Source organism: Solenopsis invicta, chromosome 15 (assembly GCF_016802725.1).
Source record: "Solenopsis invicta isolate M01_SB chromosome 15, UNIL_Sinv_3.0, whole genome shotgun sequence".
In the NCBI taxonomy this organism is placed as follows: domain Eukaryota; kingdom Metazoa; phylum Arthropoda; class Insecta; order Hymenoptera; family Formicidae; genus Solenopsis; species Solenopsis invicta.
This window is the reverse complement of record NC_052678.1, coordinates 9,378,521-9,394,283: the sequence shown is the minus strand read 5'-3', so window position 1 is coordinate 9,394,283 and position 15,763 is coordinate 9,378,521. Positions and strand designations below refer to the sequence as shown.

Here is a 15,763-nt window from a genome sequence, read left to right as displayed (position 1 = left end):
CTATAGAGATTAGAGAGTGTCATTATATTTTTATAATACGTACACTCAAATTATCAGGACGTGCAAAACGAGGAAGATAAATTTGCGACACAAAAATTCGCTCGTCATAAATATATCGGTGAAATCAATATCTCTCTCAGTCTAGAAAGTTCACCAGATTCAACTGTAAAGAAATGACGTGTGTTTACTATCTGTATGATATCTAGTAATTAGAGATTAAAAAGAAAGTATCGTTTGAACGGCTGAACTCCACACATATATATATGTATCGTCGGAGCTCGATATTTCTACGAGTTCCTCGCTACGGCGAGAAATCGGTGGGAAATAATTTATTTCGATCCTGTGGCATCCGAGCGGTTTCGTTTTTCAGTATCCGGACGTACGCATTACGAGGAAACGTAAAATTTTTCAAAGGTGACGGTGTACGAATGCGGCGGCGTGCAAATGATCAAGAGAATGCACAATTAACGTGAAGCTCGATCATACAAATACGAAGTAGTCGCATTTATACACGGAAGAAACGAATTTGCTGAAGTATCTAAATATCTGCTGAGCAGTCATCTGGATTATTAAGCTGGATATTTACAAAATTTTATAAATCACCTCACAATCAAAACATTTCTTTATATCTCTCTTTGTATAAATAATTTAATTTTTCTTTGGACATACAATAGATGTAAGAGTAAAATTTTAGACTGATTATTATGATTAATACTTTGAGGACCAATTAAAGAAAAATTTTGAACTTGTTTAGTTCTGGTAGAAATTGTATATTTACTACCTGTTTATATTTCTCGCTTTCTATTTGATTCTTACTGGAACAAAATCGTTTACGACGTAATGATAGTGGTAACGAAATGATTTAACGCTACAACCAGATTTTAAAAAACGGACTTGTTTGGTATTTATAGGAAACTCTTTAATTATTTTAATGGTCCAATAAAATTATTTTTAGATCTGTATCTCGGTAAATTTTTAGGAGTTTGTGATTAATATGATAATAATTATTTATTGCATTATCCCTAATTATCATTGCTTTCCGAATTTTTCCCCGTTTCTACGTTCATTTTTTCGCAAAATAGTCCTCGTCGGGAATCCAAAAAAAAAATTTGATTGCTTTTTGTTTTATACAGCGAGAACGTTCAATTTAAACGCGCGACCTTGAATTTCCTTACTTTCCGAAGGAAAGGTGGAACCTGCGACGTTAATGTATGCGGAGCACGATGTCGCGTCTCTGACGCGGACGATTTCGAATTCGCTTTCCTCCGCGTAAAATTAGAGCCGACAGGTCGAGGACTATTAATTAGAAACGAGAAAACAGCCGGCTTCCTGGTTTCTCGGCATTCAGCTCTAACGCCAAAAGTCGCTTGCCTCCAGTGTAATGAAACTATTTCATCCATCACCTTTCAAACTAATCATCTCTCGACATATATACAGAACATATATAACGTCTGAGTGATTCTAATGATCGCGATTATTATGACAGAAGTATGAGAAAAGAAATGAGAGAAAAAGAAGAACATTTTTAGATGTCATTGTTAAAAAACGCTGTCGAGATCAATTTACAACAATATTTACGAGGTTGTAATTATCTTTTTCTTTTTGCTGACCACGCAAGATTGAGAATGCATCGCTCGACCGTGGAATTCGGTACGGCCCAAGGTGCGGTCGCCGTGGTCTTCGATAAAGTGCATCGTGCGTGCATCGCTCGATTACGAGGGATCGAGGGAGGGGAGGAAAGTCGTTCGTCGTGAAAACGAGCCACGGCTGGGCCGATGTGCTGGTTTTACGTAAGGAGAAAATCGTCTCTCAGAAGCGTCGTCCACGAGAGAGACGCGCGAGGAAAGTGCACCGGCCGAAACGACCGAAGACACCTTGCGAATCGCGCGCACGTAAACAGCACGCACGTCGCACGCGTAATACACCCCTCGCGAGGATGAATGCACCGGATACTGAAAAACGAAACCGCTCGAATATCACTTACGAGTAATGCATTTGCACGTAAATACCGCTGTGATTTCGGTTATTAGAAACGATACGAGGCGACGGAGGAGGAACGTGTTTGCATCGCGTGATAAAGGTCGATTTATTGCGCACAGAAAAATTCATTCCGCTGCTAAGAAAAGCGATTACTCAATTTACTTTTTCTCTTTTAATTAATGACCACGATTATATCTTTTTGGCAAAGAATATTTTCTTGATAATTGTCTTAAAATATATCATCAGCAAATTAAAAAAAAAAATTTATTATAATTTATTTAAAAAAAAAAGAATTTGTACTCTTTTGAAAAATATTATAAAATTAAAATATTAAATTACTAAGATAAATTTATAAAATGTTTAAACTATTTATTAAATTCAAGTAATTTACGGTATGTATTTTTTTTCATCTGTACAGAGAAATTTATTTTAAGTAAATATTATTTGTTTTGAGTAGAAATAATGAATGTATTATAAGACTATTGTCAAGAAAATATTTTCTTTGCAAACATAACCATTACTCAGGCAATCAAAGAAAATTAAAATCGAATTATTTTCTTAGTGCGAGAACGATACTTTCCTGCGTGTGCAACCCGTGAGAAAAATTCACACGTAATAAAAAAGTTTTTTACGTCGGCAGAAAAACTGTAAATAACTTTGAATATTCGCTGCTCGGGACATTACTAAAATCATCAATCGGCGTATGTTTACGGCGCTCCTCCCTCGACGGTCGTTACGTTGATTTACAGTACATCCCAGAGTGACGGGCGCAACCACCGGTCGGTTAAGAGCCGTCGATAGATCGCCTCGCCGATTTTTCTCGGCTTAACGATCATACATATACACAGCGTGGAGATATCCATCTTACTTTTTTACCCGCCGCGGCGGAATGAATATCTCGAGCCCGCCGATGAGGCCTGACAAACCGCGACGTATGCATACGCCCCCGCGCATTGCATTACATGGCAGGCACGGGGAATGATTGAATCGCGTTGATCATTCATAACTGCCACATAAACGTACCTGAAGAAACGCGCCGATCGCGGGACCGCGTGTTATCGGCACCATTTATCGCGCGACCGCCGAGCCACGATTCGTTATGATAAATCGAGATCCGATAAACGTCGCGGCGCTTTTACATTGCAATAAAGTGCACACAAACCGCCACAGCTGTGCACTTGTGCAACCTGCGACCTTGAAGCTATTCGAGTTAACCGGGAGTTATTGCCAAATATCGTGCGCTCGTTCTGCGAACGAATGTTTCCTATCTAGGCTAATTCCCGGCTGTTTCGGCTTTTTGCGTTCTTGAACGACAAGTTATCACCGAACGTAATAATTTTGATACACTTTAATCGCGCTTTATTTTGTAATTATGTACAAGCATGTACATAATTACAGAATTGCAAATATTGCACAGAATTGCAAAACATAATGAAACTTTATATAAATTATTCTGAATGTTTCGCTTGACTTAAAATTTACATTTAAAAAATTGAGATTTTTGTCATTATTTTTTTTTAATATATTTCTCGTCAGAGCACATTTTTACTTTTTATATTAAAATAGTCTTTGATTTGGGTAATAAAATTGCCGCCGTATTTTTTGTATTATTTTTAAATGCAATATAGAACAGTGTAATTTTTTCATTATTTTAAAAATATGTGTAAGACATCCTGAAATCTAAAAATGGGCATGCTATTTTATTTTTTACGTTGCTTACCTTATATAAAAGCTGACATAATACAACCATAATGGAAATAATAAGAAATATGAAATATGAAATTAAATAAATATTTTTTTCGGTTGTCATGATAATAAATCATCATTCATCTTAAAAACACTAACGTAATAATTAATATTGCTTCTGAGTCAACGTGTCAAAGACTATTAATCCCGATGAAAGTGACTTTTGCCGATAGTCTAAAAATAAAGAATTGCGAGAAACAAAGAGAAAGTTACGTTACACAATAAAAACGAAATGTTTTAATCGCGTTTAAGAATTTTGGCATCGAAAATATCAATAAGTTACAAACGCAGAGTAAATTTTCTTCGTTCGCCAAGGCTGAAGTTTACATTAATTTTCTCTCATTTTCGTCAGAAGATTCGTTCTTCTGACCGTCTCAATTATCTCGTTCGGCAATAATTCAGGTCGTGAGATCCTTCGGCCATCTCTTCGACGAACACGTCGTTATAACGTTAACTCGCACGACCTGAATTATTTTCGTTTGCAACGCGGTCATTGTTCCCAATGGACTTTCGAACATTCCCCCTTCCCCCTCTTCTCCATGTATACGATCTTGCTTATTATTTTTCGCACGTACGAAATCGGTACACGTGGCGTCGCAGTCATGTAGGCTCGATAATGACATCGGAATGAAATAAATAAGAATGCACATGAATGCACGGTTTTCTATCGAAGCTATCTAAAAAACGATCATTATGTTCTTTATTTTTACATAACTGGAAAATTTGTATTAAATATTTAACGTGTCGTATGATTCGAATGGTCCATTCAAATGTTTGTCTTTTTAACAAGATGAATATATTAAAAAGTATCACACATATTATATTAAAAATTAACATTATTTAAAAACCAATATTGAATTATAAAATATTTTTTCAGTAAAATTAACATGTAATGTGTACGTATATATTTTATTCATTTTATTTTAGAATTTCCATATTATTTGTTTATTTATAAGTTGTGTTATTTTAAAAACTAAGAAATATTAATTAAACACAAAATATTCAAATGATTATGTTAAATTAGTATTTGGGTATGTTAAATATTTAACATAAAAGTTTTAATAAAGACTAATTTTAACATAAATACAAAATGTTTTCTACTTTGTAGCTATTATTTTGTTATTACGAGAAAGTATAGAAATAAAGTACACAGAAAGGGTCCATCATAAATCTTTCCAATGTGCGAAGTAATGAAATATCTGTCTTGTTTCGATTGCCAATGCTGTTTTCAAAGTCCTTAACATTAACAATGAATCATTAATTATAATTTATCGTGGCGAAATAAACATCCGTGAAGTATTCTAAGAGCGTATCGTGAAACGAAAAAAGAAAAAGTAGTAAAGTGTGACAAGAAATTCTTGTCCGATTATGATGAAATTATTGTAAGTCGCAGAATAGTGGTGGTCGAATCGCTCTTTAAATTGCGTTCTTGACTGTTTTACCAAGGACTCTCGCTCGAGAAGTTGGCCAAGTTACGGTTAATTAGTAGATGGCCAATTAGTTAGCTGCTCGGGGCGCTTGATAGATCGACGTTCGCTGAATGCGGCATTGCGGTATTAGATGGCGTTTGTTCCTCTTCTCTTGTCGAGGCTTTCAAACAAATATTGACACTGACGATAGAGATGTCACACATTCTTTGAAGCTACTGACCGTCCGCAAGAGCACACAAAGACCGGTGGATCGGCGCGACGAGACGAGTTTATTTGCCTCAGTTAATTCCTTTACGCCTCCGGGCGATTTAGTAGCAATTAGCGTGGCTAGTTATTACGTTATTACCCTCCGAGAGCGAATTGTTAGAATAACATTAGCGTTTTGACGTTGACATCGTGTTTCCGACGTTGTGCTTGATACGAAGCGCTTTTTCCATTTGTAACACTATTTTATTATCCATAATGCAGAATATTAAAAATCTGCAAATATTTCCGCAACGTTTAATCCTTACATTTAAATAAATTATATGGAAATTTACAGGCAACTATAACGACAATTAATCTATTGAAATGAAATTCAATACTTAATTTGCCTTGTAACAACCGTATGTCTGATTTCAGCAATGTCTTTTTTTCAGGCTGAAGAAATCAATCATATCGTAGCCATGAACCTCGCGCTGCATGGATTTTTGCTGCAGGGTAAGTTTTGCAATATTTCGATAATTTTGGTAATGTTAGGCAAAGTATAATTTACAACGTATATGCAAATTAAATTAACGAGCGTCCTCAATTTCAAATTGGAAAATAACCGTGTGTACAGAGCACAGGCTTCTCATTTATTATACATATTTTTTTATTATTATTAAATATACATAATATGAGCAGTATATATAGATAAATTAAATTATAATATCTACTAATCTTTCTAAATCTCGTAGAGTGAAACATTATCTTATGTTCATTCTAAAAGAGTAAAAATTGAGCTTGTACAAATTCAGTATTAAATTTTTCAAGTGATTAGCCAAGAGTCAAAATTTACTCTTATAAAGTGGAAATTGAGTATGTGCAATTTTCGAGTAATTTTTCATTCTACAAGATTTAGAGAGTACGAATGGAGAAATGAAAGGTGAAATTTTCTCCCTCTTTCTTTTTCTCAAAGCACAAAATATTTTTTTAAATCTTCTGAGATATCTTTGAGAAGTAATCATACAGTGAGATAACAAATTCGCTTAGGAAAGGAAATTGAATCAAATCGTCTCTATATTAATCTTTAATTTGCGGGAGAGACGTGGTTTCTCCCAGTTCCCGTGGAACATGGCTCATCCCGTGTGCATGCAGACGACACTTTTTCCCCGGTCATCCTCCGCGACAGGATGCATAAAACTCGGCGTCCCACGATAACGATTAGTCCCCCCTCGGCATTTCCGAGGATTAAGCGCGGGCTGATTCGCGTGCGCGCGATCTCGAGGACGGCCTCGAGAGACGCCCGGCTCGGCTCGGCTCGGATCGTCCGCTAACTGGGTTTTCGTGCCGAGACCAAGGTGTTTCCTACGTGGATGTAAACACGCGCGTGGCGATCAGGTACGATTCAGGAATGGCAAATGAATCGCGTGAGCGAGCAGCGCGACACGCCGCGAGAATCGCGAATGAATCGCCTGGTGCAATCGGCATTAGGGATTGACGAAAAAAAAAATCGCGAAAGACTCGGTAAATGCACAAATTTAACATTTTAACATTTTTTGCAATACAAATTAAAACCATCAATCCTTACGTTTAAATAAATTATGCGAAACGGTATGTAAGATGTGTGTATATCCAATAAATTTATGATGGAAGAGAAGCTTATTCGTACAAAGAATGAAGAACGTATATTTTCAGCCGAGGAAATTGAAGAACACGCATGAAACTTGAGAGATATCCACAACGCAAAATCTGCAATGTTATTAGCACGATGGCGAAGTAAAGACAGGATAAAAATTCAGTCATATATTTTCAAGTCCGTGTGATACCGGACGCTGACCGGTTTATGGTTGTCCCTGGCCGCCTAAGGATGGAAATAATTTCCAAGGGCCGAACGGACATACGTGTCGTAGCCGAAGCTGCACGCTAGCGCGAAAAATCGCGGCCCGCTAGAGAGTAATAAATTCGCGCGAGAGAAGGACGTGGAAGGGCGTCAACGCCGGCGATAATCGGCGCCGGATGGTATCGGGAATCGGAGAAAAACGAAAGGATAATACGGGCATTCTGTGCAAATCGCGCGTAAGTCGTCTCGTCAGACCACCAGCTGCGATCGCGAGGTATGAAATGTAAATCCCGAGTTCTCTCACGGCGCACATTTGCAGGGTGGCCGGATGACGAGCGGTCTTGCACGCAGTTGCGGTGAGCGTTTCGCAAGCGATTGATAGGATTCAAGAAAGCGCAGGAGAACAAAGCGTGTTTTGAATTTGCGATAATTTACGCAACTTCTTTTCTTTGGCGATTTATCGTCTTGCTTGTTATTTTAAATCTCTTATCTCTACTTGTTGCTTTTTTCGCAGAAACGAAGTTGTTTTTGAAGAAGATTTTTCTTCCCGCACTTGCAGAAAAGATTTCTGGATTCAATGCTGTTACCTTCTATATTTCATAAAAAAACTTTGATATAGGGCTAATTATATATAATTATTATTGGGCCCAGAAATTTTATTTTTAAATGGGAAATTTCTGTACTTGTGGAATAAAATGATCTTGGTGTTATCAATTAACTTGGGCAGATTTAAATTAGACAATAAAACTTTATGATAAATCTCATAATATTCTTGATTTGACAATACATTGATTTAAAAAATGTAAAGAACTTTTTTTATAATATACGCGTAAGCAAAAGCTGCCGAGTTTCCGCGGAATCATTGATTATAATCATTGTGCATTATAACAGCGAGTAAATTTTTATTTTATAATGTAAGAATACGCAAGTTGAAATTTATATGTGTTACTCTTGCTTCAAAATAAGTCAATCTTATTTAATTTGATGAAGGGGAATAGGAATTATAGGCTTTATCTTGCTTTATTTTTATATTGCACAAGATTGGAATAAAATTAAGTACGTTGGGATTATTTTTAATCGCGTCATTAGAAATCTTTCTGAAAGGGCATTCTACGAACGAGACACGAAATTCTTTCGTTTAATTTGTTATATCCATACATAATTTCTATCGCGAGAGAGAGAGAGAAGATTCTTATCAATTTCTGCGTCGTTAAATTTATCACCGAGCTGGCGCCGGACGCGGCCGCCTTGCTCTCTGGCTGCGATCAGATTGCATGCAAAGACGCTCTTCAACGCTAGACAAATAAAAGGTGCAATCGAACGCCCACACCTAGCGCTAGATATGGGACGCGAATACGGAGCCGTAATAATCGAGACCCGGATGACGCACCGGACGGGGCGAGATATATCTGTGGATTCTACACGTTCCGCATATAAAAAGTACCGTCTATTGAAAATCCCGGCGACGACGGACGGAATGCGGCCTCCGTGGGATATCCATGCGGCTTTCAGAGTATGTATGCATCGCGGTCGCGACACGTGGGACGCGCGACCGAGCATCATCGCTCGTTTGCGCGTTTTATCTCGCGGTCCGCTCGCCCGCCCGCGGGATTTATCCTCGCCGTTTTACGAGTTTCCGTTCGCCAAGGACGTTCCCAGGTACGCGTCGACACGCAAATTTGCCGATAAATCAGTTTTAATCCTGAATAGTTGCTGATAAAAAGAGCGGTGCTTCTTTTGCAAGAACCTGAGAGGTCCAGCTCCGTCCTTTACGCCTCAGAGAAATAACGCATCTCATCGCACCCATACAGTAAGATTACCAGACATCTCCGTTTTCCGAGAATGTGTTTCCGGGCAAAGTTTATTCCCCGAAACGTTTAAAATGTCCCTGAATTCTTGTTTTATGTCTGTTAAAGTTTTTGTCATTTTTTAATTATTGACACAGGAAGGCTCTCATTATAAACACGTAATGTTATTTAATATTAAATAATATTAAATATTCTTAGAATATTAATATAAATATATATGTTTTCTATTATATTTAAGTGAAATTAAGTTTATGCAAAAAATAAAATGTACTTTACAAAAAAATAGTTTAACATACGACGCTTTGGCGGAAAATATCTGCGGGATTAAGATAATCTGGGAAATTATCTCAATCTCGCGACGACAATTAGAATATATTTTTAAAATGTTTATTCCTTTAAATTTTAAAATTATATGAATATTTGATATTAAAGTAATACACCAATATTGTGAACATATAAGGTTAATAGAATGTTTCCATGATATTAAAAAATATTAAATAATATTCTCGGAATATTCATTGTAATATTACTTTAATTTTTAATAATATTTATATAATAGTCTAGGAATATTTGGTGCTTACAAGGAACTTATCGTTATAACTTCTTAAATGTGATATGTAGAATGATCTTACAGATCAAGACTGAAAACAAAGCTGTGTTGACCATCCTAACAAACTTTTAGATAAACTACCATCAATTTGCAGTCGAGCTGGAATTCAGACAAGATAAATTTAAGAAGATTATGATTAAATCCCAAGCAAAATAAGTGCTTTTTATGTGCTATTATAATTATTTAAGGAATGGCAAACATTAAAAAAATAATATAAAACTAGTTTTGCTTTTTCTCGTGTGCCAACAGATTTGAGGAAAAAAAAGTTGAAACTTGTTCTCGGATTCGGTAGAAAAAAAATCTGATGACCTTATCGTACAGCCAATCTCTGTAAACTAATAGATAATTAATCTCTTCGACGAAATTTTGGCAAAGGGACTCTATTCGTTCACTTTCTCTCTCGCGTGATTCGCCGCAGCTCGATTGCGTTACGCGATGGATTCGCAGAAAAGCAAGCTAAGCACGTCATTATGTAGCCGTGACTTTCATCCGAAGTCTGTTTCTGCCTTAATTAACACGTACGCGCGTTGCGCCGCTTGATCTCGCGTTTCCGCGTATCTTCCGGCACTTTTGCGCTCGCCACGTGAATCTCCAGCACTTGCAACTGATCCAAGATGAAATTTCTAATGTAATTAGAACTGCGCGTTAGTGATATGCAAACTCTCGCTGAGAAAGTACCAACCCAGAAAGATGAGAAACGATAATGGAATCGACGTCGATTCGACGTCTATTCCATTGTCATTTCTCGCTAGGAAATTGCGGAAGACGCAAAACGGTCGTTTCATATCGTCTCAACTATAAAATTGTACGTGATGATGAGATCAATAATCGAGTTGAAGAGACAAGACGAGATGACGCTGAAGAAAAAAATTACTTGTGTAATAAATAAAAGAAGAAATTACAAATGAGCGCTGAAACACGGGATAGGAAGGAGTCGGAATCTACGCGGCGATAAATGCAGCAATAAAATTTGTCCATGCGTAATGCAAAGCGAACGGCGAGAGGGGAAGAAAGTGCGAGAAACGTTTCGTTTGCAGAGGCCGTTTTGCATTCCCAGCCCACGATTGGCGAAAGACCGCGGGAAGTAAAAAAGCCGCGGCTACGATCAAGCCGCGCGTTGAAACATTAAACGGGTCAAACAGTCGCCGGGAAGAGACGTCGGGGACGCGGATCGATCACCGGTCCGGTCGTCGCTTAACGTTTAACGCCCGCCTGTGGCTAGGCCGGTAACCCAAGTGCTATGCCGGCGCGGACGAAGAAAGTCGCCGCGACTGCGAAGCATGTAACTCGCGAGAGTAAACAGTCGTGAACGCGCGTGGTAAAGTACTCACGTCGCTATTCATGCGTACGCGACTCGTCACGCGTGGCAGTTCTATCTTTGACTCGTCGCTATCAATTTGGCCAAATACCTTTGCTGGTTCAGTATCCCTATAAACGCTACAATATTCCTAGGATATTATACGATTATTATTAAAAGTTAAAATAATATTCCGAGAATATGTTTTTTGATATTATAGGAATATTGTATTAATGTTATACGTCTGCTTAATATTCATGATTATATATTATTTTTCTATCTGTAGAATATTAGAAAAATGTTTTACGAATATTATAATATTTTTGTTCAAATATTAATATAAATTATTATAAATAAAATATTCGTAAATTTTATAATTAGCACATTTAAAAGTTATTATATTCTCGATAATTTAAAATATTGAAATAAGTAATATTATTTACTTCTCATATAATATTTATATAATAATATCAGGAATGGACATACATCACTACTTTTTATTAATATTAAATAATACTTTAGGAATTTAACACTGAACACTGAATGATAATATCTTGAGGGTTAATCGCTCATTAATATCTCATCTTGCTCTTCAACATTTAGCATTGGCTATCTCCCGTTATTTTCACGGTATTTCGATTGTTGACCGTGTGATTCTTTTTTGCGCAAGAGTGACTGAAGCGTCTGAAGACAGACTGAAACCTCAATTGTTCGACGAAAGGCTGTTTAATAAAAGATCGTGCGTTTCTCGAAGACCTAGGCGCTTCTCATTGACATTACTCTCTTACGCAATCGCGCAGAAGTTGGGTAAAAGGCGCGTGAAGGTAGATAATTAATCTTGAGGCTTCTGTGTCCCGCGAACTGACCGCGCGCTCGTAAGTTCAACGACGTGGCCGCGCAAAGATGAATTTCTTTTACGTAATTTCGCGCGATCTTCAATGTGCTTTTCATTTTGCCCGCACAATGCCCGCGATTGGCTTTCACTCCGCTCCGCGTTCGATCGACGCGTCTCGTTGTGCTGTGTTGCGCGCGCGATAATGGAAAATTCACATTTATACCGAGCAGATGTAACGTCCAACAAAACTCTCGTTGTATCTAAATTAGCGTTGTATTCAGGTAAGAAATGAATTACGCGGAATTCGTGGGTAATTTTTAGAAATCTTGCCTCGTACAATCGTCTCGTTAATTCGACAAAAAACATTGTTATCACACAGGAAAAAAATTATTATCAAATCAACGATCATACTTTCATATATGAGCAAGAATATAAAATTTTGAAAGAATTTGATCTTTAACAGACACAACTTGATTACATGAAGAAATTTATTGTATATTCATATACTTATAATATCGTATATGAAAATATGATTGTTAACGTGATACCAATTTTTTTTGTATATTCGCACACTGTGGGAAAAATTACTAAATTTTAATAAATATTTATTTGAATAGTACTAATAAAATATTTGCTAAATGTAAATACATATTTATTTAGTAGAAGAATCACCAATTTAAGTATAATTTTTTTCTTATAGAATAAATACTTATGCACTGTAAAAAAAATATTGTATTAATACTATTCGAATAAATATTTATTAAAAATTAGTAATTTTTTCTCTCAGTGCAGGAAAAACACTAAACATGTAAAAATACTTCAATTATGACATCATACAATTCTAATTATAAATCATGAAATTTAAATTATGCTTGTTGTATAACTATCCTATCGCAAATTTTATATGCTACTACATTATTTTGCTACAGAGTAGACATAAAGTTCGACGATATCAGGCTGTTTCAAAGATAAAAGGAACACGAGCATCGTAATCGCGTTTCGTGTTGGGTCAGTCTTTCTGCTTTCTATTTCCTCTTTTCAAAGGATACGTACAACGCCGACTCGGGTGACAGCTTTGCAAAAATCGATGAATGATAACAGCTGATACGAGTTACCGTTCGATACATATTTTTCCGAGTTCTTTCCCTCCTCCCCTTCTGTCTTTCTTTCTCTTTCTCTTCTTCGGCGCGTGTGTATACGTGCGTGTCTCACTTTTCTCCTTACGTAATCGCGTAACTGCGGCGCAAGGATGCGGTTAGACCTTTCGAAGCGTGTCTCTCTCCTGATGTCACGTAAGACGCACATTAGTCAGTCACGATCTTAATTTCACTCTCTCACGTGGTCGAACGATCACCGCGCGTGACCGCATCATCATGTATTTTCGGCGGTGTATGTTCCATCTCGACAAGGTCCAGGAAAAAACATCGAAGGGACTGAGAGTAACTAAAAAAAAAATCGAGAGCGAACTTAGCCTCGCGGATCGCCCTGTGTGTTTGCGAAACGCAATTAAATTCTTTCGGTTCAGCGAGTTTAATTGGGATATGCATATGATATGATTGCGCAATGCTACGTAAACGAATTCGCAAATTGCGCCGATCACCAATTGAGCAATAGATTTCGCCAAGTTTTTTTATTGATCTCATTAAATTTAGTAACTTGAATTTACTCGAGATCGCGATGTCGAAAATATCATTCACAAAAAGTGCGAGGTCCTTTGTATTCTTTGCGGGATACAAAGACACGATCTCGAAGATCAAATCGATGAAAGTCCAAGCCGTTACGTATATTCAAATATATCCGGGATAAAGGGCACAGGGATATAAATTCATGTTTAACTGCTCGGCCCGGATTCAAAGCGCAATAAAAAAAAAAGTGTGCCATCGATAACGCTTTGCAAATACCGAACGTTCCTCGTTCTTCATTTCGACCTCTTTTGAAACGGTCGCGGGATTTTAAACGTGCTGTACAACACGCAATTTGAAAAACAACGTTTATCCGTCGGTTTCTGCGCGGTTTTAAATCGGCTGTCCGAGATCATTGAGAGACCGTTACGACATGTATCCTTTTTAGTCCTGCTATCTTCATCGCTCCGCCGATAGCGTTATTTATTATTATATTTCTTGCGTGACGGTAATAGTGATTATTATTATATAATTATGTTACATTACTTCAAATTATGTCTTATGTCGAAGAAACATAATAATCTAGAATTTAAAAAAAATTGTTTTCCTTCTTAAATATACAACGTTTTTATTGAATAGTATTTTCTCGAATTGCCACATTTTGCAACAAATATTAATTTGCGTATAAAATAAATAAATTTGACTTGTTAGCAAATATAAATTGTTAGATAAACATTATCTAATATTATATTATATAATTATATTACTTCACTTAAGATTATATATTATGTTTGATGTCGAAGAAACATTTATTGAGAATTTTTAAAAGTATTTTTTTTTCTTTTGTAATATACAATATTTTTTTATTCAACAATACTTTTTAATAAATTATCACGTTATTTTGCAACAAATACCAATTCGTAAAAAAACTCTTTTGACTCGTTAGTAAATGTATAAATCATTAGATAAAAATTGCGTTTTTCTGCGCATTGAAAATCTCTCCTAAACACAATGCTAATAAACGTTGCACATTACGTACGGAATTTGTATGGAATTCGCGAAATCGAGACGGAAACGTCGTATCAGAGTTCAGTGACTCGCGTCGCGATTTCGCACGTGTACGCTTCGGTCGATTCGGTATTTACCTCCGCGAAAAAACAACAGTCGGTCACGTAGCGCACTAACGGAATCGTTCAAGGAGAAAGAAAAATTCGTTCGCGTAATTGTACTCCGTTTGTTACGTCGCGCTATCGAAATCGCGGGGACGGACGCCGGAGAGTCGTGCCAAACGGAGTATCGAAATCCCCCGAGGTTGAAACATTCCTCGTGCGTGGAAAACTTTCGCAAACTTACGGAGCTGGAGGAAAAGTAATCGCGAAAATTCGCTTTCTTCGCGCGCCGACCTTTTCGAGCGAGTACCTCTGTAAATAGCAGGAAAATTACCTGTATGACCTCATACTTAGGATAATTTAACGAAAACCAATATAACAGTAGCCTTACATAATGAATGAACGCAGAACAAAGTTGCGGGACACAAATACGGATAAACGAAATGTTTCTTGACACCTTTACACTTTCTTTTCTCAAATGTAGGTCAATCGGCTCAATCCGTTCTTAGGTTGCAATAGCAACCAAACCCAACTCGTATTTGCGAAATAATAAGTTTGGCGAGAGTTTCTTTATCTGTCGAGAAAAATATTTTTGGCATTACATCGTCGCCTCGTCGCTTCTTTCCTCAGGCAGTTACAGCGATATTCGTGCAAGTATTGAAAAACGAAACATACTTAAGCCATCAATTCCAAAAAGATTTTTCTCTCAATTTTCTTAAGGTTTATTCTTTTATTACATAATTTACCGCAAAGTAATATTTTAAAAAGAAAACAGTTTTTTTAGTTTTTTTTTTTTTTTTAATGTCAGTGGACTTGCAATTTTGTGACCGTAGAAATAAAACTTATTGTTAGAGCGTGGTGCAGACTCACTTCTTCATTGTAACTGACGCTTAACCGCAACTTTTTTAGCAACGACACTGAAGCTTCTTCTTTGATCACGTCTTTCGGCATCTGCGACTATCTATGGATACCTGTCTGCGCTCACCTGTGCTACGTCCGAGCGCGAGAGCTCGTTTTCTTATTAGCCATGTGCTTGATGTGATTTCTCGGACGAAGACGAAAAATTTAATCAAAATTAAAACCAAGGAAATTTACTCACCAAAAATTAAAAATTAAGAATTATTTTTTTCTGGTTTTAAAAATTAAATATTTCATATTGTAGAATTAGTTTTTTTTTTAATTAATTTTTTTCCAGCAATGTAAATTGTGTAATAAAGGGAGAATCAAGACTGAGTCTTAAGACAAGAGTTACAAGAGATTTAAAAATGACATATAATTGTTGAAATTATAACTGAGACTTTTA

The 15,763-nt window shown here is 36.7% G+C and overlaps 1 protein-coding gene across 2 annotated transcripts in view; it reads left to right on the top strand.

Annotated features, from left to right (window-relative positions):
* LOC105205890 (serine-rich adhesin for platelets) overlaps nucleotides 1-15,763 on the top strand; it is a 70,911-nt gene that overhangs the window by 22,284 nt on the left and 32,864 nt on the right. For both annotated transcript variants that reach the window (XM_026138547.2, XM_039457914.1), the window contains exon 2: nucleotides 5,795-5,855. In XM_026138547.2, the coding sequence (XP_025994332.2) occupies nucleotides 5,822-5,855 (34 nt within the window). In that variant the 5' untranslated portion in view covers nucleotides 5,795-5,821. The remainder of the gene's footprint in view (nucleotides 1-5,794; nucleotides 5,856-15,763) is intronic.